Raw genomic sequence first — 24,844 nt, 5'->3', positions numbered from 1 at the left:
GTAAACTTATTGTTAAGAACTTTATGGAAAAGATAAATTGTTAAGTTACGTTCACTTTTTTTTGTCTAATTTTTTATCAATACATTTCCTTTTTACACTGTAGGGATGTGCTGCTTTAATAAACACCAAAGCATTGACGATTGAAGATGGCGCGAATCGTAATTCTCTATTGTTATTATACTTCTCTAGTAGATAGTGACTGATGGATGCTAAAAAATTAATGGTTTGGTCAAAACGAAGTGGCTTGATACTAATATGATTAAATTGTGAAAGCGTTTTATAATAATATTATTATTTACACGCGCATAGTAAAGTTTAACCTTATTTACGTTAAAAAAGTAATGGTATGTAGTCAGTGTAACATTGTCATTGTTAATTATTGATGGCTTTGGACCGGTGGGTTACGCTTAGTGAACGCTCTTAACAAAATTTTTTTGATAATGCTTGTTATTCACAAATCATGTTTTTTATATTGTAGTGTTACTTTTGACGAAGCTCTTATTTATAGAGAGATGTTTACCATGCGGTACTGGGGATGAGAGCAATTGAATAAGAATTTCAAAAGAGGTCATTTGCCAGTAACCCTATGAGATACTAATGTTTGTATTATATTTCTAGGTTGTTTGTTTTTACGCTTCTCAATGGCCAAGAAAAGGAAACCAGCAACGAAACTCGCTGCTCGGCGTTCCACACGCCGCGGGAAGCAGGCAAATACAGAAATGGTTGCTATGGAAGGCGAAACTTCCACTGCTGTGGAAGCGGCAATCCCGGATTCACAACCGAGTAAACCTCCTGAGGCCTCAAGTACAAATGTTGATGAAACCATTACAGTTACTTTACAAACCTCTCAATCACAAAACTTGAATTCCTCTACAAATAGTCCAGCACCTATAGCCTTGCATAAGAAGTTTGGTAAATACAGATGTTTGTTCAACAATGATGATAACTTGTCTAGAAAAAGTGAAGTTGGTAGTGACAGTGAAACAAACAGTAGTATTGAGATTAAAGTAGTTGACCCATGTGCAAGCTCAGAGTCTGACTCAAATGCTGCTCTGGATACTCAGTCAGACACAAACAGTACTGCATGTCCCAGTCCAATGAGCATTGTGTCAAATATATCTCATTTTCATAATAGCATACCTTTGCCACCACTGAAGGAAACATGTGAAATTTCTTCAGTAAATGAGGATTCTGACATTAAAAGTACATCATGGGAAAATCCTCTTACTTCTGACACAGTACCTGATGATGAAAACCTTATATCAAATGAGAATGCTGTTACAAATGAAAGACAAGATGAAGACATTCCAACAGAGGAACAAATTGAATATGTTTGTGATGAAGATGAGGTTATTACAGTTGTCCAAATTGTAGAAGATGATAATCAAGAGCTTTATTATAACATTAAAATAGACAGTCCTAAACATGAAACACATACACAATCGACTAATGAAAGTGATATAGAAACAAAAACTTGTGATTCAGATTTTCAAAAACACTTTGCGAACCTTAATCTTGTACCTCAAGTTAGATCTGGGACACATTCTCCCATGGAATGTTCAGAACTTAGTTATCTACCAACCTCACAGTGTGACGTTCCAGATATATTTCCAAAAGACAATTTAAATGATCTGATAAGGCCTGACCCAAGCTTAACTCCTAGTTCAACTCTCTCTGATGACAGCAACTCTTCAAGGATAACTGAACAAATGCAAAACAATTCCAATGATTCATCTGAATCATCCCCAACTGGTGTCCGGAGATCTAGCCGCATTAAAACTATAAGTAATTTAAAACAAAAAACAAAAGGATATGGTTTAGTTAAGACACCATTAAAGAAAGCCTTAATTACTCAAACAAAACTAAAACTAGAAGAGTTAGGCTCTGACAGCCAAGAAAAATTAGGTGAAATAGTTACAAACTTAGCTTCAAATTCATCACAATTTCCAATTCCTTCTGAAATGCCTGTTAAGGTGAAATCTCGTTGGCGAAGGTCCAGTGAACTTGAAATGGGTGCGCACTCGCCCGCTAATTCCCCGCTAGCAAGCCCAGGTTTGCCCCAGCGTGTATTACCTTCAGTGGAGGAACAAAATCCTACTGATGAAGAACAACCTGTCACAGAGTTAACAAAGGAGGCATATGATAAAATTATCTCAGAGAGAATGGATCAGTATCAGCATTTAGATGAGAATGAATATCTGTGTGATCGTATGATAAGTAAAGATACAAAGAAGATGATATGTGACTGCTTTATGACCAAGGAAGAATTGGAGCGAGGAGAGCTTGCATGTGGTGAAGACTGTCTTAATAGATTGCTCATGATTGAATGGTAAGTTAGATGGATTGTACATGTATTTATTTAAAGTAAATTGGAATTATAAAATAATATTTCTTAAAACAATATATATATTTAAACTGATAATATTGTTATTATGTTACAGTAATTCTAGATGTCCAGTTGGTGACCGCTGTACAAACAGAAGATTTCAAAATAAAGAGAATGCAGCACTGAAGGTATTTTATGCAGACAAAAAAGGCTGTGGTATTGAAGCTGGAAGTGATATTCCATCGTAAGTTTGTTGTAATATTCACTATGAATTTATTTATTTACATTATTATCTTCTGAGATTGAAATAGAATTATACTATATTTGCATCTTTTAACTCAAATTATGGCTGTATACATGGCTTGAAGTGACATAAACTTCTTGGAAGAGCTCCACAGCAAGCACTATTTTTTTTATAGTATGAGACTTATATCTGTTTAAAAGATAATTTAAAGGGTTAATTATGTTATATTATACAACTGCAATTGATATTTAAAATATTCAATAAAACTATGTTTCATTTTAAATATATGATTGAAAAATTTAAGGAGATTTTGACAAAAATAATTTCCTGCCTTTAAGTTTTAATGTATTGTATTATGTGTATACAAAGTTCAAAAGTATATTTATATTAACTTTATTTTTTCTTTTAATTTTTTGATTAGAATTTCTAGATGTTTCTATACTTTAATATTTAACCATTGGCTAATGGTTTTAACTAAGTCAATAATGGTATTAAATACTGCTTATATGTATGCAAAATATCTGTATAATGGTCACTTAAAAAGAAAGTGGAAAGTTTGTTGTACTGGTGTTGAGTATTATAGTGTTAACTTTAACCAAAAACTGTTGTGTTCCAGCGGGGAATTCCTGATGGAATATGTGGGAGAAGTTCTTGACTATGAGCAGTTTTATAAAAGAGCACAATCATATTCTGATGACAACAACATGCATCATTACTTTATGTCCCTAAAGGGCGACACTGTAATCGACGCTACTATGAAAGGCAACATTTCTCGATTTATTAACCACTCATGTGAACCAAACGCAGAGACACAGAAGTGGACAGTTAATGGAGAACTTCGAATAGGATTTTTTAGCAAACGGGATATTCCGTCCGGTGAAGAGATCACCTTTGATTATCAGTTTCAGCGCTTTGGGTAAGTTTAAAATACTTTTTTTTACTTACTAATATTGGTTTGATAAAGTCTAACCTACTGATTCAAGTTTTTAAATATGACATATAACATTAGTTATATAAGTACAAGGAAAGTTATATTTTTTGTCATTTATATCTTTCTTAATATTTACATATATGTATTGCTACCATTTATAATTGGATATGTAAATATTTAAAGTAAGCAAAATATTTGTTAAAGATTATATCCAAAAGTATTTTTGTAAATGCATAAGGAAAATCAAATGTCCTTGTATCCTACTAGGACATTTGATTTTCTTTATCTCTGTTATGGATTGACTCGGGTAAATATCTATTGAACATGTTGACCTTTAGACTATACCTATTTGTTGTGTGTGTATAAATCATCATTAGTTATAAATAATTGTTAGTTTTAGGTTAAGGTGTTGTTTCAATGTTTTCCTCTTGTAGAGGTCCAATAGATCATAATAGCGATTGGCAATTCCAGCAAGTGGTGTGAGGGCTTCTCGTAACAGAGATGTGTTTGTTGCATGCAGTAAGGTGGCGCAGAGGTGCTACTGCGGGGCAGAGAACTGTCGCGGCTGGATCGGCGCTGAACCGGACTCCGAGGATGAGGATGATGAGGAGGTACATTGTCATACATATATATAAATGCTGGCGACTTAACATATCACCATCTTAATTTAAAAAAAATTGCAAACTTTTATCAACTACCATGACCACCGAATTTACTGTTACAAGCAGTAGCCACATGTTTGAATCATGAATCAATGAACTAGTTATAGACGCTCAATGCAGGCTTTGCTTCAACTGGTCACTTTAAAGGTCTAAGGGCTATGTCTATTAGTGGACACTCTTTGGCTGAAATGATAATAAATTTTAAATTAATTTAGATCTCAAAATTATAAAACCTTAATGAAAACCGTGACAAATTTATTGCAAGTATTTTGATCAGATGCGTGTTTGCCAGATTTTTTTTTTAAAAGAGATTTTAGATGTGGCTGCAATGTAATGTGTTCAAATTCTCATAAATAAATTAACAAAACTAAAAATTTTCTGACAAGCAGGTGTACTTTATCATAGATATCCATATCATGATTCGTGAGATTCTTTTAAATTCTGTAAAGAAAACCTAAAAATACATTAGTCGTATTAATATTTATAGATCCTGTAATTGCAAATTTCTTTAAATTTGTAGCTTGTATTGAGCATTATTTTTTGATTTAAAAAATAAGTATGCTGTTTTAATGATTTTCTAATACAAACCTTAATAAAAGAAACTATTTACCTATGCAGTTGCACTATTGTCAAGTGTTTTTTAATCATATGGATGAAACATTCACTTTCACAGAGTTTAAATTTATATAAACCTAAATCCCCTTAATCAACTTTACATAAATATTCATCTTAATACATCATTACCTATAAATAACGCGTAAATAAGAATAGATAAAAAACAGGATAATATAAAATTTGTTCAAATATTAATATTTATTCACAAAAATAGAACATTAACATTTATTAATATTAACGTCCATATACCTACGCCAGTTTCTGACGGTGAGCCTTGAAATTAGATAGTCCATTGTTCGAATAATCTGAACACGTAATATGTTAAGTGTGACGTAATGTTTACGTGACACGCTCATGTAAATTTGTCCAGAAATGAAAGAATGGAATTGCATATTTGATTCCTTAGGCTGTGAAAAACAAGCGTTGTTTATTATGGGGATAAGTTTTTGTTTGCAAAATATTCTGACATACAACAGTGAAATAACAGGTTTGAACTTAATTTAATAAATTAATTTAATATTTGGTGATTTTTTTCACTAAGACTGCGAAAAACATTAACAATAATAGCTATTCTTAATAACTTTTACTTAAACTGGTATTCTTATATGTCTTCTAAACATAAAGATAATACTGATAGTTCTAATATTTTTGTTAGAAATAATGCGCAACTTAAAATAATCATAATTTACAAATATAATGTTTATATATGAATTGAATAATTTATATTTAGTAGTGATTTTCAATGTATATGTGCTCGATTCCTAATATACTATGCTCAGTTTAACAATATAAAACAAATTTACTGTTGATACATTTATATCGCAAAGGGTACCAACCATTCTACTGTTTTTGATAATGTTTGTCAATTTTTAACCGTTTTAACTTTAATATATATTAGTTTAAATCTGCTGTCGATTTATTCTAGAATTCAATTTGAAAAACTTTTATTAAATATGTGACTCTGACTGAAAGACTGAATATTATATAAATTAAATAAATTCATGGAAAATTATTATATACCAGGTCACTATATTGCGGCTCGCGAGCCACATGCAGCTGTTTGAACGATTAGTTTAGGCTCTGATTGATTGTTGAATTATTTCAATATTTTAATTAATATTACCTAGGTCCACTCCTGGGAAATCGATGCAAATTACTGGTGTAAATAATAATTATAAAATTAGTGAAATAATAATATAGAATGGCGGGAAAATATAATTACTTTTTATAAATGTCTCAGTAGTACCACAGTTTAAAAGCTTACGAGTTTATTTATGTACACATGTATCGACAAATTTTTAATTTAACAAAAAATTGTTCTTAAATAGGCGATTACTATGAAATTGGAACTTTCAATAAATTAGGTTACACTGCAGCACGTGAAAGATTGGAGACTATTGTTGCCACCACTACCTTAACCTCATCAAAGTTAATTATAGTATTATGTTTTAAAATAAAAGTGTTGTATATATGTATATATATATAATGTATAATATAATAATAATGATAGAAAAATAGTTGTCTATTCAATTATTTGTATCTATAAAAAACTGAAATGTTAAAGTAATGAAAGCTCTACAAAGGAACTCAAAAACTTTTATATGAACAACATAAATCCATGGCACATATGTAAATTTTCTTCAAGCTTATGTAATATATGTTAATGTTTTTCAAATTCAGGAAGATGAAGACGTTTCTACATCTAAATCCGGAACGACAGAATCTTCGGAAGATTCCCGTGCGACTGATGTCCTGTCAGAACAACCACGTCCACGAGTCCGCAAGATCAAGCGTGAGAGGAAATACAAACCAAAGGCACCTGACTTGGTACAGGATGCAGATGTAAGATATATATTTTTAGTTGAAATATATCATATCATTATTTTTACTAAAATATTAAGATATTTGATTAGTATATAAGTCATGTAAATTATGATCGGTTTTTATATTAGAGTTAATAAATTAATTATACTGTCTTAATTGATTAATATTAAATTTATCTTCCTATGGTAAGCTCATAGCCAATAAATGGGACTATGCCCAGGTCTCTCTTAATGAAATAAGATATAGGACAGTAGATAAACAAGTTGCAGTGTTTGTGCCTAGGCCACATAGCATGCATGCACTGAAGTCCTAAGATTGTGGAGCCTGCCTACAAAATGGAGAGATGACCTTTGTTTGTCAGAAGACGCTATGTGTAGGCCGATTTCTACTAGTCCTATTGGAAATCTGTGATGAACGCCTATGTTCAGCAGTGGATCTTCTACAGCTGATATGATGATGATCATATCTTCACCGTAATCAACACCATTTGTAGCAATGTATCAAGTAAAACAAATACAATCCTTCAAATGTTGGTCATCATTTAATCGAAAGACGGGACTGATTAGGCTAAGCTTTACAATTTATTTGCTTTTAATATTTACTTTATTTATAACATCCATCACCTATCTATATAAGAACTTTAGTTATAATTAACTAAAGTATTAACCGTGTCTAAATTCAATAGATTGAAGATGATCTGGAGGCGCTGAATCGCACGGGAGTGAAGAACCAGAGCCACACGCTGCAACTGTCTCGGACGGTGGTGCGAGCGAAAACGCGAAGAGCGCAGACAGCACTGTTACGTCTCCTGCGCGACGCCGACCTGCCCTGCCGACGGCTGTTCCTTGACTACCGCGGCCTGCGGCTTCTGGCGCCCTGGTGCGCAGACGCTTCCATCGATTTTAGGTCTGTGAACTCAGTTGAACCTTGATTAAGTAGCTAGCGCTTCCTTTTACCGCACCTCTTAGTAACAAGTTTTAAGCAGGTGGGGTATTAAAATTATTACCGTCTCTTAAAATATTTCGGCAAGTTAAAGTGGCAGTGGGCAGGTCACATAATGCGAAAAACAAGTCGCCGATGGGACCTTAAGGTTCTCAAGTAAAGACCATGGACCGGCAAGTGTAGCGTTGGCATCTACCTGCAAGGTGGACAAACCAACATGTCATTGGTAAATGCTAGAAACAGACAGCTTCTTACTGGTCTTATTGGATGTCTCGGGGAGGATTATATCCAGCAGTGGATGTTTTTCGCCTCAAGTGATAATGATGAACATTTAATGGAATCAGGCGTTACCTCGCGGAAGTCCATCCTAAGTAAGAAAAGGACCAATGTTTAGCCACTTCCGCACATGCAGTGCGTGGACCCCCATGGAGGGGTGAAACACGTGTTGAGTAATTTGGTGGTGGCGGTTGTGTGATTCGCATTGTTTGCCGCATACGCATTTATCAGCGGGCTGGCGGGCGGTGCATTTCACTGCACGACTACCACTGCATGTGCGGAAGTGGCTAAATATTGGTCCTTTTCTTACCGATAATGATGATGAAAAAAATTTGCTACGACCGGCCACTGCAAATTCGGATGAGCAATTCTTAGACCTACGTCGGATTTGGAAACTTCGAGCATAGCTTTCTTTATTATTGTCTGGTTGACCTTGAGCCGTAGATGATAATTATTTTTTGGTTTTAATTTTAGATTGGAAATGTTGCTGACGGTGGATCGGTTACCGATTACAAACAAAACAATGGTACAAGAGAGCCGTTTCTTCACAATCGTGGAGAGATGGCGGAGCGTTGTTGACCCCCCACCAGAGCCTACCTTCGTCGACGAGGCTACCGGTAAACATTAGTCTCTTAAGTTTTGCTGTTTACGTAAAATGAAAGCAATCCTATTTATTTTTGGTCAATGGAGACAATTAGTTAAAAAATATTGTCTTGAATTTGTTAGCAGCATTGTCATAGAGAAATACCTGCAGACAATAGACATATTATTTAACATTAAATTATTTATTTTGTTGCTTTGTTATAATTTCTGTGTACAGACTTAATTATAAAAAAATTATAAACTTTGCTGTCTTATTCTGCTAGGATAACTTCCATGATTTTCTGATAACTTTAGTATACACTAAAAATAAATAGTAAATTTTAGTAAAATTATAAAACAAAGTTTGATTTTAATAAGGAATTTTGGCTGCATGAATTAAAAATTTTATGAATTCTAACTAAATAGTATTGTAGAACACATTCAATTATTATAATATTATGTGTATGTCAGGTTTACCAGTAGAGTTACCTAATAGACCCAGTCAAGAAAATGCAGCTTCGATAGCTGAGAAGAATAAGGAGAATGCAGCAATGGCGGAGAAAGTCAGAGATCTCTCTAATCAACTGCTTGAGAGATGGTCCAGTTTAAAGGTACATATGACTGTTTCAGTACAACTTTCATTCGTCTTCTTAAGTGAAAACATTTTTATAAAATGTCTTCTTAATAAGGTATTAAATTTAATAAAATTAAGACTATTTTATTTAATTTAATATTATATAATTTTAAAATGTTTACATCTTATTTATGTATGATGAATTCTTTCGAATAGGCTAACTATTTCCGAAAAGTCAACATCCATACATTTTAATACCTGTTTATACTGGGTTCGGAATGTTGTTCCATCGAGAAAAATCGCCCAAAAAAACTTCATAATTAATTTTTTTTATTTAATTTACTGAAAATTGTGAATCTTAGAAAATAAAATTGTGTTTAAAGGAAGTCTTCAAAATCCCCAAGAAGGAACGAATACAGCAAATGAAAGAGCACGAACGGCAGGCGAACGTCGAAAGGCGAGCGGCCGACTCTAGTGGCACCCGTGACCGCGAACGCGAACGTGAACGAAGAGACGAACGTGAACGACGGGATGATAGGGAACACCGAGAGAGGGAGCGTGAAAGAGAACGCGAACGTGAGCGCGAACGCGAGAGGGAAAGAGAGAGGGAGAGAGAACGTGAACGGGAACGTGATAGGTATAGAGAACGTGAACGGGATCGCGAAAGGGATAGAGATAGAGACGATAGGGACAGAAGAAAAAGAAGAGGTAGCCCCGAGGGAAGAAGAAGTATTAGGTATGTTATAAAACCATTTTTAAATTTATTTAATATAAGATATTAATAATTCCAAATATATTTTATTTTATAAAATTAGATCCTCTTACAGGTGTTTACTAGAATATTAAGTTAAATAACAAACATTTGCTTGACCAATTATAAGTTAGCAATACTAAAACAAATTATAAATAAGGTAAAGTTGGCTAATACAAATGTATGGCAGAAGGAAATTACGGTTATTTAGTCTAGGAGGATAGGATACTAGGGATTAGGATGGAATTGAGTTGGGTAGACAATATAAAGCATTGTAATGAAAACAATATACAGAATAAGCAAATATGTCAATATTTTTACTGCATTTGTTTGCAAATGTACTGTGAAAATGTTACAAAGACAGTAGGATGTACAATGTTATTTATTAAATAATTAAATATTTATGTCATGACACTGCAGGCTAAGTGAGCGCGTATTGGCAGCGGTTCCGCCCATGAGCAAGGAGGAGCGGCGTCGTGCGTTCGCTGAGGCTGCCGCAGCGGCTGACGAGTCACGACGACAGCGTGAGCAGGCCTCCTGGCCGTACTGGCCGCAGCCCGACGGCTTCACTCAGGTACATTATCCTATATTGGCTGAGGAGTTACGCGGCAATCAGAGTACTATAAGGACCAATAGTCCGGTAATCATTGAGCTGGTCTTTATATGTAGTTAACTCATTACGACGTGTCGTCATTCTCTATAACCTGTGATGATACATCAGTATAATATAGTAAAATATTTAGGTCAGTATAATAATCAGTCAATCTCGTTTTTATTTTAAAAAGAATGTTTGTTTTAATAATATAGTGCATTTAAAGGAAATACAGTGTTAAGCTTGATTCCTACCCACCAAAACACGGTCAGTGGTCGTCTTCAGTATTTTAGAGGACTCTGAGAGAACCTATGGCACATAACAGTGCACATGTTTACCTTTCATCGCTGAACCATTCACCTCTTTTTTGTTATGAATGTATCAAGATAGTGAAGAAAGGCTATGTTTACACTTTATGATTGTTAATAAGTCAAAACACCAAGATGTAAAATCATATATTTGTCTCGGGTTAAAAAATGCAAGTAATATTTTTAACTTTATGCATCAATATGAAACATTTTAAATTTGGAAATTGTAAATTATAGCCCTACAGAAACCGCTGTACTGCGCTTTATGTGCTATCTGTTGCTCTTTTTTCATCGGCTACGTTAACAGCTTTGCTTCCTTTGCAGATGTTTCCATCAGGCATAATGGGTGCTCCTCCGAACATGTTAGGTCCTCTGATGCCTGGACTAGTGCCGGGAATTTTACCGTCGGATGCGCCTAGTGAGTGGCTGGGTTCGAATGGAGAATTCCAGAGTCAGCCCACCTTCTGCCCGCCTTTCCCGGGACCTCAGTTCTGTATGCCGCAGCCTAAGTAAGCATTAACAAAGTTTACTATTATATTATGGAACAGTGTCTTAGTTCCAAAAAAAGTCCTAGTGCAATCGTTGGTACAAGTAAATCTCAACGACGGTCTACCGGTCAAACGGGGGTCCAAAAATTTATGTGTTTTTGGTAGTTATTCTATTATGACTGTTATATAATGGAATATGATAAAAATAATTAATGACGTAAAAATTATATTTTTGAATAATTACATCACAATAAGTTAATCTTTTTATAACTCCATATGGGGTTCTTTGCGCTGTGAGTAGATGTAAAAAGCCAAACAAATAAAGTTTAATGGAACTTCTTGTTTTGAAAGTGGTCTAAAAGTAAAAACGTCTGGTAACTTCTATTACTTTAGAAGTTATCGGTTACCTACACTGGGCTTGATATGGTAAGGCGGTGTTAAGCCCAGGTCTTTTTACAGTCGCACGGCTTAAGGGTTCCAGGGTTCAGGAGACTTATCTTGGGCCATTTCATTAAAAGGCAGATTACCAGACTTTAAAGTCTTTCAGTAGCGTATGCATTTCAAATTAAAAAATTATTACTCTACCCACGACGGGTTTTTTATTGACGTCAAGTTGGGTCTGGCACCACTTAGATTTGAAGATAGAAAACAAGAGAAAGAAGCTCAGTGAAAATGTATATATTTTTAATAATATAATATGTGTTACATATTTGATAAAAATTGACATAGCCTGGAGGCAAACACATCATTCCCAAGGTGTACTATAGTTCAGAAATGATTATAAAAATACATGTTAAATTTTAAACACGAATTTTATTTAAACTGTATTATCATTTTTATCTTAATTTTTTTTTTGTTAAAAATAGCATGATGGGCTTCGGAATGGGCGGTTTCATGTTTGGACAACAGATGCAACCATCCTTTGCCCCTCCGAACGCAGCGCAGCCACCGCCCGCATCGATGCCCATGCAATCCGCGATGCAGTCGCAGTCAAGCTTGTCCACGTTGCCCACGCACTCAACAATGTCAACGCTTCCCATACCACCAAACGCTAAATCTACCCTTAATGAACATACATCTGAGGTAGGATTTTGTATAAGATTATTTGCGGAACTATTATAGGCAATGTTAATTGAAGTTTTAATTATAAAGTACCAGTTACCATTTCAAATATATATATATATACATTTGGTATATGTACATACTTATATATAAATACTTGGCAATATATATAATAAATTACGTCGATTCTTCAGCCATCAATTACTATTTTAGTAGAGATATAAAGATATGATGTTATTTCTAGATGGCCGTTGAGGGCAAAGAGGTGGTGTTACCTTCCATGTGGCGCAGCGCGACGGACTCACGGGGGCGCACATACTACTACCACGTAAAGCTGCGTCGGCCGCAATGGCTGCCACCACCAATGTCACCAGGTACTACTATGTCCTAAGCGTCCAACGCAACCAAATTTTATAGAAAAAAAATACATCTTATTTATACACAACATTGTAAATATGAATCAAATATGTTCCGTGGTGGAAACAAACAGAAGAAGAATTTAAGGCTAGATAGATTGATTGGAAATAGGTGTAAAAGTATTGTTAGAGTGAATGTTTACATCTGTGAGCTAAAAGCTTTTACACCTATACCTTTTTACCCTGTATTTATATATCCGATCACACAAATAGCAGTTATTTAAACAAAAAAAATATCACTACAAATTTAACACCTAAAAGTATTTTATTTATGTAAAGGTCTTTGTTTAACTTATAAATATGTCCTTAACTTTGGTTGAATAATTAATTTGTATTAATTCATGATCTATTTTAGATGAGAGTTCATCAGAGGAAGAGGTTGAACCGATGAGCGCCCTGGACACGGCTGTGGTGCGGCGACAAGTCAAAGGCAAGGTTGTGGAGGGAGTCAATGGAATATACGAAGGTATTGAACTTTTGTATTTGAACTTTATTCACATATGTGAACATTAAAAGAGACTTGTTTGGTAAATTGTAAAGGACGTGAGATGGATATCATAAAAGAGTGTACATTATAGGAAGTCCATGGCTGGTTTTAAGTCTACCGCCTATACTTTTTCATTTAAGTATTAAGATTTTACAATTTATTTAACTATCAACAATTTTTTATTAAATAATGTACTTGTATTATTTATACTTCCTATTTATCTTGTTAAATGTTTATAAGCAGATTTTTAAAATCAATGATAATTACATGTCCTAAAATATGAAATTGTATGAACCTTTATATGAATTTATTTCTAAATAATGTTTATTCGCGTTAACATAATACATTTGTATCTTATGTTGTTGCTTTCAGTTATCAAGGAGGACACGCATAACGGTTTGATACCCGACCACGCGTTGCTTTCAGTAAAACCAAGGAAACGGCGCCCTGGCTTGGTATCTGAAAGGCCTATAAGTGTAAGTGGAAAATAATAATTTGATATATATTTTATATGGTTAAAAGTTTACAGGTGCTATTGGATTCTAGCAGAGTATAATAAATTATTCAAATTTTTGAAATATTTTTGTGAGATTTGCAATTGGCCAATTTTAATATAAATATAAGTATAATGGCAATGTAAAACTTCTCAATTATTGTGGTAGAAATTAAGCAAATCTAAAAAAGTTAATGAAAAATCATGGCGTAATTTACTTTGAAAATATGATATAAACAATAAAGAACAGTAGCGCAAACTTATTATAAGAAATTAATAAGAGAGAGAGGTTTTTATTTGACAAATTGATACATTTGCTCATAAAACTTAGTGATGAACTGATTCTGTCTTTGACGTCGTCCACATACCCGCCCACTGCAAGGCATAAGTCTCCTCTAAAGATATCTATGGAGGGATATACCATAATAGCAAGCATGCCAAAACATATTATGGCCAAATATTATACCTATAAGCTGTAGTGATAATATGCATTTTAATAAACGCACCTTTAAACCTATTCTAAATATTTGTACCAAAATGTAAGTCTCTTAGCCTTATGGTTCCAGAGATATTGTGGTTAAAATCTGATATTTCATATAGATACAATCTTTATGCTAGCAAATACTGAACAAAACGGTCTTACAGCCTAGAACAGAGGAAGACAAGCTCGCGGGACGAATGGAGGTGAAGAGGTACAAGCAGACCAAGGAGAAGCTGAGACGGCGGCGCGAGAGGCTTCTGCAACGCGTGCGAATGTTGACCGCCTCACGCCCGCGACGGCATCAGCTCAAGGTTTATAATTTTATGCATTTATTTATTGATTAAAAATTGAAACTTTTTTCATATTAAACTAATATGATTAAGAACACCAAAATAGCATCTCGCATATTGACCTCGCGTCACTACAATAAAACGACAAGGCATAGACATGATTGCATCTAAATAAGCATCACTTATTTAGATTTATTTTATTTAATGAATATATTACATTAAAAATTACTCTTTTTGAAGCAGTTCTTTTAAACATTACCAAAAAGCAAACAGATGGATTAAGTTTTTGATTAGACTATATTGAGACTCTCAAAACTACTTGTCGCGTTTTTTTTTATCAAAAAGGTGTAATATTTCTACAACTGTAACATCTAGTCACTACCTACATGATAGCAAAAAGTCATGGAATAAAATGACAGCAATATTTATATTGCATTTATATATAAATAAACTAAAAAAAACGTATCTCTTTTTTATGCAAAATACGAAGTAATTTAATCCCCACCTTATATGATGGATTGAATCTCTTATTGAGATCAAGCTTAGTCTATCATCTGTTTGTATGATAAATGTCTCAGACCTGACAAGAACAGTCAATGACTCAACAGGACTATATATATGTATGTAAAAAAGAATATATAATTACATATTTATAAATACATTGAAATAGCTTGAAGGCGAACACATCATTCCTGAGGTATACTATATAATCTATGAAGTCATTTAACATGTAGTAAACTTTAGCATATAAATATTATTTTAAAATATGTCAGCATTTCTTTAATTCAAGCAATTATTGAGTGATTCATTTTTATTTATAGATATACTTGTACATGTATTTGTGCTTGGATAAAAAAAAAGTCCATTGACTTATTTTTTAAACAAAAGTTCCTTAATGAACTTCCTATTGGCCACACAACTTTTTCATTGATTACATTGGAGGCACAAGCTGGGTTTGATTTTAACAATTCAACTAACAGTGACTTTAGAGGACCCTATATTTTTAACACTATGATTTTGAATATATTTGACATTTATGGGGGATTTTAAATATTAATTATTATTTATATATTAATTTACAGATAACAGATATAGAAGATTTCGAGACGGACTCTGAGGCAGATTCTGAGGAAGGTGCGAATGAGAAGATACAATCGGTGGCCATCGCTTCACCACCTCTAGATGAGGTGGAGGAGGCTGGTCCGACAGTGGATTCTGAGGAGGTTGCAAGAAGGATAAAGGAGCAGTTCCGCAGCAATATGGCGCGCGTGATGGTCCAGCACCTCAACCCGTATCGGCACTCGGATGCGCCCGCCGGCAGGATTACTTGCACTGCAGACTTCAAGCATCTCGCTAGAAAGGTAAATTACACCTTTCCAATTAAAATAACTTTAATGAGAACAATCTTGCCTTTAGTCCTTTAAAAGCAATTACTTGAATACTATGCTTAGATATGATATTTCGTTGACGTTAGTATATTCCATTTAATTAAATATTATTCAAAAAATAAACTTATTTATAAAGGTGAAAAATGTGAATATCTTAAGATTAAATAAACACCCCACAATATTTTCATGAATTATGTTGTGGAAGTGTACATTTTTTAATTAATCTTATTCCATCTAAATAAGTCAATAGGTATAAAATATATTTCAATATAATTTGACTATTTGCAATTAATTAATACTCATTAAAAAAATTGTTGGTTAATAATAGTGAAATTTATATAAATTCCAAAATATCTATCGAAACAAATAATTGTTTATTGTTCAAATATGCAAAGGGTTTCTTAAAATTTCGATCGACGTATTCCTCACCCTTCCCCAACCTCTTTCACAGCGAAACTTTATGAATAATTGCAAGACTTTCAAAGTAGAAGAATATCATATTAAAATTTCAAATATTTTTGCAGTTGACCCATTTCGTGATGCTGAAAGAGTTAAAGCATTGCCGCTCCGTAGAGGAGCTGGTGGTGACGGACTCTGTGCGCACGAAGGCGAAGACCTTCGTCAAGAAGTACATGGCCAAGTTTGGCCCCGTGTACAAGAGGCCACCTGAAGAAGCCGACTAGCGCCGCGCTACCAGCTGGTTCAAGTGATTGACTAGCTGAGTTTTAATAAACTGGTTTACCCATAAACACGACGCTGCGGAGTGCTATAAGCTTGTTCCAATTCATTTTGGATATTAGTTGTTCATATTGATTGATCGACCATTTTCATACAGTTTCCTTTAACCACAATTCATATTTATTATTAAAATACCCATATTTAATTTTTCTTATATTCATACTTCGAATGTTTTGATATAAATGATATAATTATTATGGTACATTATTACTTTTCTGTTGTGGATAATAAAGCAAATATATTTCAGTGTCCACAAGACAAATAGCTGAATTTAATCACAAGAAAATACAATTTTGAATTAATGTATGTTGTCTATCAAGTTAGTTTCCGTAATGAATACAGATCTATCTAAGAGATCTTGAAAAAATTACATATACGTGTAATATTATATGTACATAATAAATTTTAAATGAACCTTTGTTATAGTAATGTTAAACATGATTATGTACAACTATAATTTTCATTGAAGATGTTCATTTTGTATTTCAAAGAATTTGTATTGAGATAAGTATTCTTTTATTATGTATATTAGTGCAATTTCAGTTATGAATTGGAACAAGATATAGGTCGTATGAAATGGAAGATGTGTTCAAAAAAAATTTTTTTTTAATTAAAATCATTGGATGTACAAGGACATTATGAACTGGTTCATAGACAGCGATATCGCTTATGAAATCGGTATTCAATGACATTTAATTATACGTTCAAAATTATGTTTTATATTTTAAATTTTCACGAGCTTAGGATTTATATTCCCACATGGGTTACATGAAGCATAATTTTCACAATCGAAATCCTTAATGAATGTTTTTTATAATCAACAGAATTAAGATCGAATTTGTAAATATAGCTTAAGTATTAGGTTAAAACAAGTCACTCCTCATTTAGAGTAATAACCAGAGATTTAATATTCCGATGCATACGTGTGTTTTCTTAATATGGATTGCAATTTTGTACTGAAACAGTTTATAAATACATGAGCTAGTTAGATAATAAACTACACATACTTCAGCAGATAGAAACTACTACTAAAATAGTTTTTATTTATCTATTATTAATTCATTGAAGTTGGCTGGATGCAAGTCACTTCTAGACAGTTTTATTAGCAGCGGAAATAAGCTGACTACTTCCAATTGGTTCTATTGGAAATCTATTTGGAACTTTATGTCCATTAGATGAACCGGAAAATTAATTTTGGTATGCATCTGAATATAAGATTTCTGGTAATAAAATAAATATTAATATAAGTGACCAATAAAATGAAGATAATGTTATCTGAGCGAGTAATGCAAAAATATTGTTACGTATAACATGATCTCTTGATTCGCGTGGGATTTTTGGAAATTATATATTTTCTTTAACAGAGCATGACTCGAATATGTTGTAAATGTAATTATGTCGCCTAGCCGCTATCATGTTAAGTACAGTATTAAATACACATGTTTATATATCTAATCATATTTGAATGAATGATTAAGTATTTAATTCCTTAGTTCACATTAATATTTTCAATTTTAAGGAATGTCATAAAGCATGCAACTGCAACTGTTTACTATTTATTTATCTGTACTTTTATGCATATCTAAAATGACACAGTAAGAATTCAAAAATAGAATTCGAGAGTATTTTCTTTTTTAAAATATTGAACTAAATCCTCTTTATATTGTTTATGATGAAATTAAAAATCTTATTTTTTTTTCGTTAAAACCAAATTTTATTTAAATAGTTTATTTATGAAAATGACTATATAAATGCGTGTTCCTCAAATTATGCATTTTTTGAGAGTTACAGTGTAAAGATGCTAGATATCTAAATCTTTGCTTATATGATATAAGTTACTTCTCTTATGCTGTGGTACATTTAGTTAACATTTATATCACTGATCGTGGAAATGTTTAAAAATTATGAAATAAATCATGCAACATGTATAAAGACATTGTAATAATATTCAATGGATATTAAGCGATAAATAGACATATTATGTTTTGGACTTATTTTAAATTTAAAAATTATAAATCACAAATAAAACTACAGTCCGATTGCGTTCAGAATGCGATGGGTCATCACTGTCCGCCACGCCCCGTAACCAAATTATCCCTAATTAGAAAGTCAATGTCACAGTGACCAGTTGAAGAAATGCTTTGCACTGGTTAATTTCGGACAATGATAATTCACTAGTAATATCATGGCTATCATGAAAATAAAAGTAGATAAAGATAGTGTATACTCACTACCCAAGTAACGTGTTTTTTTTAAATAATGCGGGCGTAATATATGGACGCAATAGCAAATATTTGATTTTAAAATGAAAAACTGTACAAGCTTTATTTGATTTTTGACTTCAACATATAGTTAAATTATCTAATTTGAACAAGACGCTAATTTTTTTTTTCAACTTTTTCAGTGTTAAAGGCATGAGAGTTTGATAAGGTAAACATGGCCAAAAAAAAGCTATCCAAGTTTTTTCCGGACGAGCTATATTTCGTTTATCTGTGGCAAGTACAGCGAGAGTCCAGATGTATATAATGTAAATAGTATGAACAAATGAAATCACGATCATCGTCTGTTCATGTTATAGAGTTACTATTATTTTTAATCGTAGAATGTGATTTGTGAAGTTAGTTACCGGTTCGGAATTTGAGTTGGCGTTTCATTGGAACTAAACACAATGGTGGCCGCTTTTGACCAAACAGCGGAGGTGAATAATGCTCAGTGTTTGTGCCGGTAACTATGTATGTGGATAGAATCGATTATTTTAAGACATCTGAACTCTTGAACAAAATAAAATGTTATTTCTTTAAATATATTATTGTTTTATTATATTGAATATGTGATATTGGTATCAATAGCCGAGTGCTTTTTTACACTTTTGTGCGTTTTCTTTCATCGTAATACATTCGGCGTCGTCTTTCCATGATTGACATTCCTGAAAAAAATATATGATATGAGATTTATTATTTTATTAACAGAATACATTTTTTTTACAACATAAAATAAATTTTAGAAGATTTTGTTTCATTTTTCATCTATTTTAGACCGTTAACCAGGGGCCAAAAATCATGGCCAGTATGTCACACACAAGTCTGCATAAGATGTTTGGAATAATATAAAAAAATAATTTATAAATAAAAGTTTTTTTTAAAGTAAAATAGTTTAAATGAATTTATTTTTAAATCTATAGAATTAAAACTTAATTCTATATAGTTTGATCAAGGAATGTTATTACCAAGAATATTAAATACTCGAATAAGGATCCTTAATGATGATGCCGTAAAGTACCGACGAATGTTATAAGGAAAATAGACGTCCAATAGGTTTCTCTAATGGTTTTGTGGAAAGGAAAGGGTCCTGCATTTAGTTGATAATCAGGCGCGACCTCCATTTCTCGAACGTAATCTATTTTCTGTTATGCTCTGCTTCAAATCAGTTTCTTTAATTTTTTAATTTGATGTAAAAGCTTTATAGTGCTAAATGTATAGTTCTTTTGCACATACAAAAATCAATGGCTTCCGAAATAATGGTGACGATTTAGTAATAAAAATTGTAATTTAAAAAATTCGAATTGCTAAACAAAAATTAATTATTTATTATCTTTCCATTGGAGACTATACTGTCAGCAGTTATTAATCTGTTGCATCACAATAGAAAAAATAATGTGACAGTTTCCATCACTTCATCCTGGGTGATTGTAAAATATTGAAATTTAAAAATTTCACACCTATATCAACACGTATACAAGTTTCTTTTACTTTGTCGTCGTAATATAATAAACTTAATTAGGGAAGAATGTACATGTTCTAAAAATGATTTTTTTTCTTTCCTTGATGACAAGATTACAGACGACTAACCTAAATATTTATTCATTGGCCAAAACATAAATTACTGAATATTGTACTATGTCAAATGAATATACATAAGGACTAACATTATTTATTTGTTAATAACGTTAAATATAACTCTAGCTCGTAAAACATTTCTTCAATAAAAAGCTTAAAAAAGAAATTGAACATCCCTTATACGTGAGCTATTGCTCATAATAAGTTAGAACCGTCGCATATTTTCTACCGCGAATGGTTGACTCAATACCCACTGGATCCTTTAACGCCAAATAACATTAAACACAAACATGTACTGCTACTTAATGTAGCGAAAGACAAACTTAAATGCGTTTACTTATGACTTCTAGCGCCACTGCAAACAGAACCTTGTCATCTTTTACTCATTGACAAAGTTTAACTTCAGGTTTAATTATACAATGTCAACTCTGTTACTATAAATACAATCCCCGATGGTTTCTCGTACTTCAACATATGTTAGACCTACCTTTTCTTTTGCTCAGTTTTAAATAAAAAATAAAAGTATATTATTAAATTAAACTTATTATAGTATTTATGACTTTTTAGTGATCGAAATGTGTGAAACTTGATTTGTTGATTGACACATTTACATGGTTAAAATTATAATGTATACAGCATACATTGTTAAATTTTAATTTACAACGGCTCTTCTCAACAAATCTGCATTCCAATTCGGTGTTAGCGTACTTTTAATATTCTTTAAATAATTGACGGTTGAAAATTGTATGCGTAATTTTAGTAAAGATATTTTGAAGTTTATAATCTGTCAAAAATTGTAACTCTGTAATGTTTAATAAAAAAAGATAAAAATAGAATATACTTACAAGAATAGCATATGCGTACAGACAAGAGTAAAACTTCAAAGGTTCACAGTCGTCCTCGGCGGGGAATTTTAAATATTCCCCGCCTAAACACTCGCGTCGTGCTCTATCAACCATTGCCTTTTCCTTGGGGTAATCCTTCTCCCACTGATCGAACATTTCTTTTGCTTTATCTTCACTGATCTTGTCATTTATTATTATTCCATCTTCTTCTAGAAGACACTTGAAGTCATCGCACTACAAATATGTTTTATCAAATTAAATACATGTCTTTTAAAATTACTATTTTTATTAGGGGATCGGAAAGTAATGTCGCTTTCTTAAGTTAAATTCACACGACTACATTTTTAACAAGTTTTTATTTCTAATCAACAATATACACCTTCGTTATTAACAACCTTTTGCCATTTAGTATACAAATTTTCAATGCCCGAACTGTAAAAATTGTTCGATTTTTCTGTAAAATATGTCGACAGAAACGACATTACTTTCCGGTCCCTCTAATATTTTAAGAACAGTATAATAATGCCCTGGAAATATGCGCTTTGATGGAGGTACTGGGTTAATTAGGCATAATATTTTTTATAAGAATGCGGAGTGCAAATATTGCAGCGTTACTACTAACTAAATTTACTCCTTAACAATATATGAAAAAAAATAAGCAAATTTTTTCCATGAAAAGCATTTTGTGTTGGATAATATTAACCATTACATGTAAATCATATTTAAACTTTCTTAACATATATTAATTAAAGATAAAAATCTTTTAATGTAATGTTCAGCCAAAACGATAGTAATATTCATCTTATAACTTTTTATATCACCGCTTTTCACAAACGGTGTCCGATAATATTATGGGAGTAGCTGGACATATTTAATTCTAAATCGATCCATCATTCGCCTCAAGAAATTAGATATTTACCTATATTAACTCAGTTTGTATGATTCATTATGTTTTGAACCCTCAACACAGAGTCATGCCTCCAAAAGAGGACTGCTTTATAAAATGACCAATGCCTGTCAAAGAACTCTGACAATATGGTCACAAATTACTGTTACGTACTTAATCCTGTATAAAATCTAGGTACAAACCAAGGCCTAGTTTTCCGTGGTAGTTCTTGATCTTAGTTATTAAATAAGAGTGCTAAGACACCCATGCGCCATCCCCCGAACAAACAAAAAAAAAGATTTATGTCACGTTTATACTACTACATGAATTTATTTCTTCACTTATGATATAAGCATTGCGAGAATAGCCGACCATTAAAAAGATTCTTCAAGGTATCTCGAAAAAGGAGATAAATTTTAAATTCAATGTAAACACTGAAATAGTATTAAGATTTTAGTTTTAGAGTCTTTAAAAATATAGAATCATTTCATAGAACACGTTTGTAGTTGATACAATAAAATTGTTGAGTGGTTAATTTACCGTCTTATTTCTTGACAAAATATATAAAAAGGAAAGATTGTATTTGTAGTTCATCCGTACCGTCATTTCACCTTCCTCGCTGGAAGGACCGCATTGACTTGACTTGGAGGTGTCGTCGCGTAGCATCTCACTGTCACAGCATTCTACGTCAATTGCCTGCGAGGACATTTCAAACACATTTAGTGCTAGTTGCATGCTTGGAATCTTTAATATCAACGATAAGAGGTGATTAAAGAAAAAAGATTACTCTTCTCCCACCTCTTCTGTGTCCTATTTGGAATTTTTAGTATCAGCTTTTTTGAATTTTTTAGTAGAAACTTTTCTAGTATCAACGAAGGCTTTTTGTGTTTAAGAGTAAAAGGATATTCGTGCTTCTCTTACATTACCATCCGTATAACCATCTTCTATAACCTCCTTTTTATTATTCATTGTTGCAAAATTCAATTTCACTTGTTTATTATATCTGTACTAATTAAATGACAAAACAAGATTTTAATTTTTTTTCCATATTAATGTTTATGATCAAGTCCACAATTTGGACTCTGCCTGACATAGGTATATTTTGAGATGACCAATGAAACGCTTTTACTACTTCCGTTTGTGGTTATTTTTATCATTTCACATAGTCTATAATAATATGATTTTTGCTGCATGTTGAATGGAAATATTTGTCTCTTTTCTTCTGAAGCTGATAGTAAGTTGTAAATATATAGTATACATTAAAGATTGTTAAGCTTTTCAGTTATATCGATCAAGTTAGGGTTTTGCGATATCGACCGCAATCATTCATGACCGAACAATTAGCAGCGCTAGTTTTTAAATTTAAAGGTAATTTAAGTTGTATTACATTTATACTAGGTACAAAATATAACAGCTGAGTTGGTTCTATAATCAATGTTCCTGCTCAATAAACCAAAAAAAACATAGGTCGGAAAACAGCTTATAGAATTTTGTCTTTTCAGTTACGTAACTCTCTATAAGGAGATAAATATTCTATACATAGATACTTACCGTACCGTTAAATACCGCTACGCATGCTTCTTTGCCCGTTAAGTCTGCATATACCTGCTACGAAGAAATTGTTAGACAAATGACAAATAGAAGATTTATAATAAAAAATAAATATAATTTGTGTTAAAAGACTAACTATAGAGTTTCTTGCCGTGTACTTCGCGATAGAATCAATATTCCGAACCTACGGCCATATTATTTATAGATATTTTGAAGGTGCTTAGCAAAAGCGGAATAATAAATATTTGTCAGACCTTTATATTGTTATTTAGAATAAAGTTTATTATTTCATAACATGATGTATGGTTGTGAGATTAAAGAATAATTAAAGAAATTGAAACTCATCAAAATATGCCGAAAAGAACTATACGGTAATGAAATTCCGACATGGTTTAGTATCACTTTCAACAATAAATACTCGTAGAAAACTAATTATTTTTAGAATATTTTGTTAATGTAGATATAAAATATGACCGGGTTCTGATGAAAAGTTTTATATAGAAGGATGGTCAGTGGGGCTTAAAGGTTTTTGAGTGGAGATCACGGATCGACTAGCGCAGGGTAGCATGCTTCCCACACAGTGGACAAACGACTTTATTAATGTCGTCCTTTTTGAACTCTACGGGAAAAGTCTATATCCAGTAGTGAATGTTCTATATCGGAAATGATGATGATGCTGACACAGAATGTGAATAGATGATCTTGCTAAAGTCGTCGGAAGATGCTACACGCAGGCCACTTACAAGCGTTACTGTTCAAAATGTGAAGAAGCTTTTATTCAGCCGTGTTTCGCTATGACAGTACAGAAATGTAAAATATCTTTAAATGTAAAAATAAAAATTGAAAACAACTTACCATTGATCTAGAAAATACTAGGGTTAGCCCTACAACGGTGTATAACGACATCATGTTCGGTCGATTCCAATGTTTATGACAACTGCTATTTTCTACACCTATTTATATGCGTAGTTTAACATCACAATTTCCTGCGCTATCCTTCTAATGATTCCATGTATTATAATGATCTCACACATTATCTACATCGTTGAACATGACCTTCGTGAGTTATATAGGAAAACATTAAATGTAATTTTTGGTCTCCATTGTGTCTTTATGTTGTTACTGTTGTATATGAAATTGTGCTACTTTTTTTTAGATCGTACTTGAATACAAATATTCTCTAAAAATAAGTAATTTTGATAAAATGTTAACAAATATTTTTAAATGAAATGTAATATTTAGAGCCTAAGAATACC

General features: G+C 32.5%; 2 protein-coding genes across 2 annotated transcripts; one reads left to right on the top strand and one right to left on the bottom strand.

Moving 5' to 3' along the window:
- The first annotated feature begins 242 nt into the window (after positions 1-242).
- On the top strand, positions 243-17,381 carry Set2 (SET domain containing 2). The gene is made up of 19 exons (XM_068765253.1): positions 243-344; positions 619-2,329; positions 2,442-2,570; positions 3,187-3,486; positions 4,022-4,112; positions 6,459-6,620; positions 7,288-7,508; positions 8,295-8,437; positions 8,874-9,013; positions 9,360-9,712; positions 10,148-10,301; positions 10,952-11,136; positions 11,982-12,198; positions 12,422-12,551; positions 12,949-13,059; positions 13,453-13,556; positions 14,219-14,365; positions 15,427-15,705; positions 16,257-17,381. The coding sequence occupies exons 2-19, from the start codon at positions 642-644 to the stop codon at positions 16,413-16,415; spliced, it is 4,713 nt and encodes a 1,570-aa protein (XP_068621354.1). The 5' UTR covers positions 243-344; positions 619-641; the 3' UTR covers positions 16,416-17,381.
- A 1,931-nt stretch (positions 17,382-19,312) lies between these two features.
- On the bottom strand, positions 19,313-24,496 carry LOC137921966 (uncharacterized). The gene is made up of 5 exons (XM_068764773.1): positions 24,444-24,496; positions 23,589-23,645; positions 22,638-22,733; positions 21,152-21,385; positions 19,313-19,396 (listed from the first exon to the last, which is right to left on the bottom strand). The coding sequence occupies exons 1-5, from the start codon at positions 24,492-24,494 to the stop codon at positions 19,313-19,315; spliced, it is 522 nt and encodes a 173-aa protein (XP_068620874.1). The 5' UTR covers positions 24,495-24,496.
- Positions 24,497-24,844: the final 348 nt, after the last annotated feature.

This window comes from Battus philenor, unplaced genomic scaffold (assembly GCF_028537555.1).
Source record: "Battus philenor isolate CCGP_79_NKW_IND1 unplaced genomic scaffold, ilBatPhil1.0.hap1 SCAF_2, whole genome shotgun sequence".
NCBI classification, from domain to species: Eukaryota; Metazoa; Arthropoda; class Insecta; order Lepidoptera; family Papilionidae; genus Battus; species Battus philenor.
This window is presented reverse-complemented; position numbering and strand designations above follow the sequence as displayed.

Bases quoted from the DNA above. Each gene is read 5' to 3' on its own strand.
- LOC137921966 (XM_068764773.1), bottom strand. From the start codon at position 24,494: ATGTCGTTATACACCGTTGTAGGGCTAACCCTAGTATTTTCTAGATCA. The intron at 21,386-22,637 runs GTACGGATGAAC...ACATATTTGTAG, and splicing joins GCGAGGAAGGTGAAATGACG to TGCGATGACTTCAAGTGTCT. The intron at 19,397-21,151 runs GTAAGTATATTC...TATTTTTTTCAG, and splicing joins TGTACGCATATGCTATTCTT to GAATGTCAATCATGGAAAGA.
- Set2 (XM_068765253.1), top strand. From the start codon at position 642: ATGGCCAAGAAAAGGAAACCAGCAACGAAACTCGCTGCTCGGCGTTCC. The intron at 2,571-3,186 runs GTAAGTTTGTTG...GTTGTGTTCCAG, and splicing joins GCTGGAAGTGATATTCCATC to CGGGGAATTCCTGATGGAAT. The intron at 14,366-15,426 runs GTTTATAATTTT...ATTAATTTACAG, and splicing joins CGCGACGGCATCAGCTCAAG to ATAACAGATATAGAAGATTT.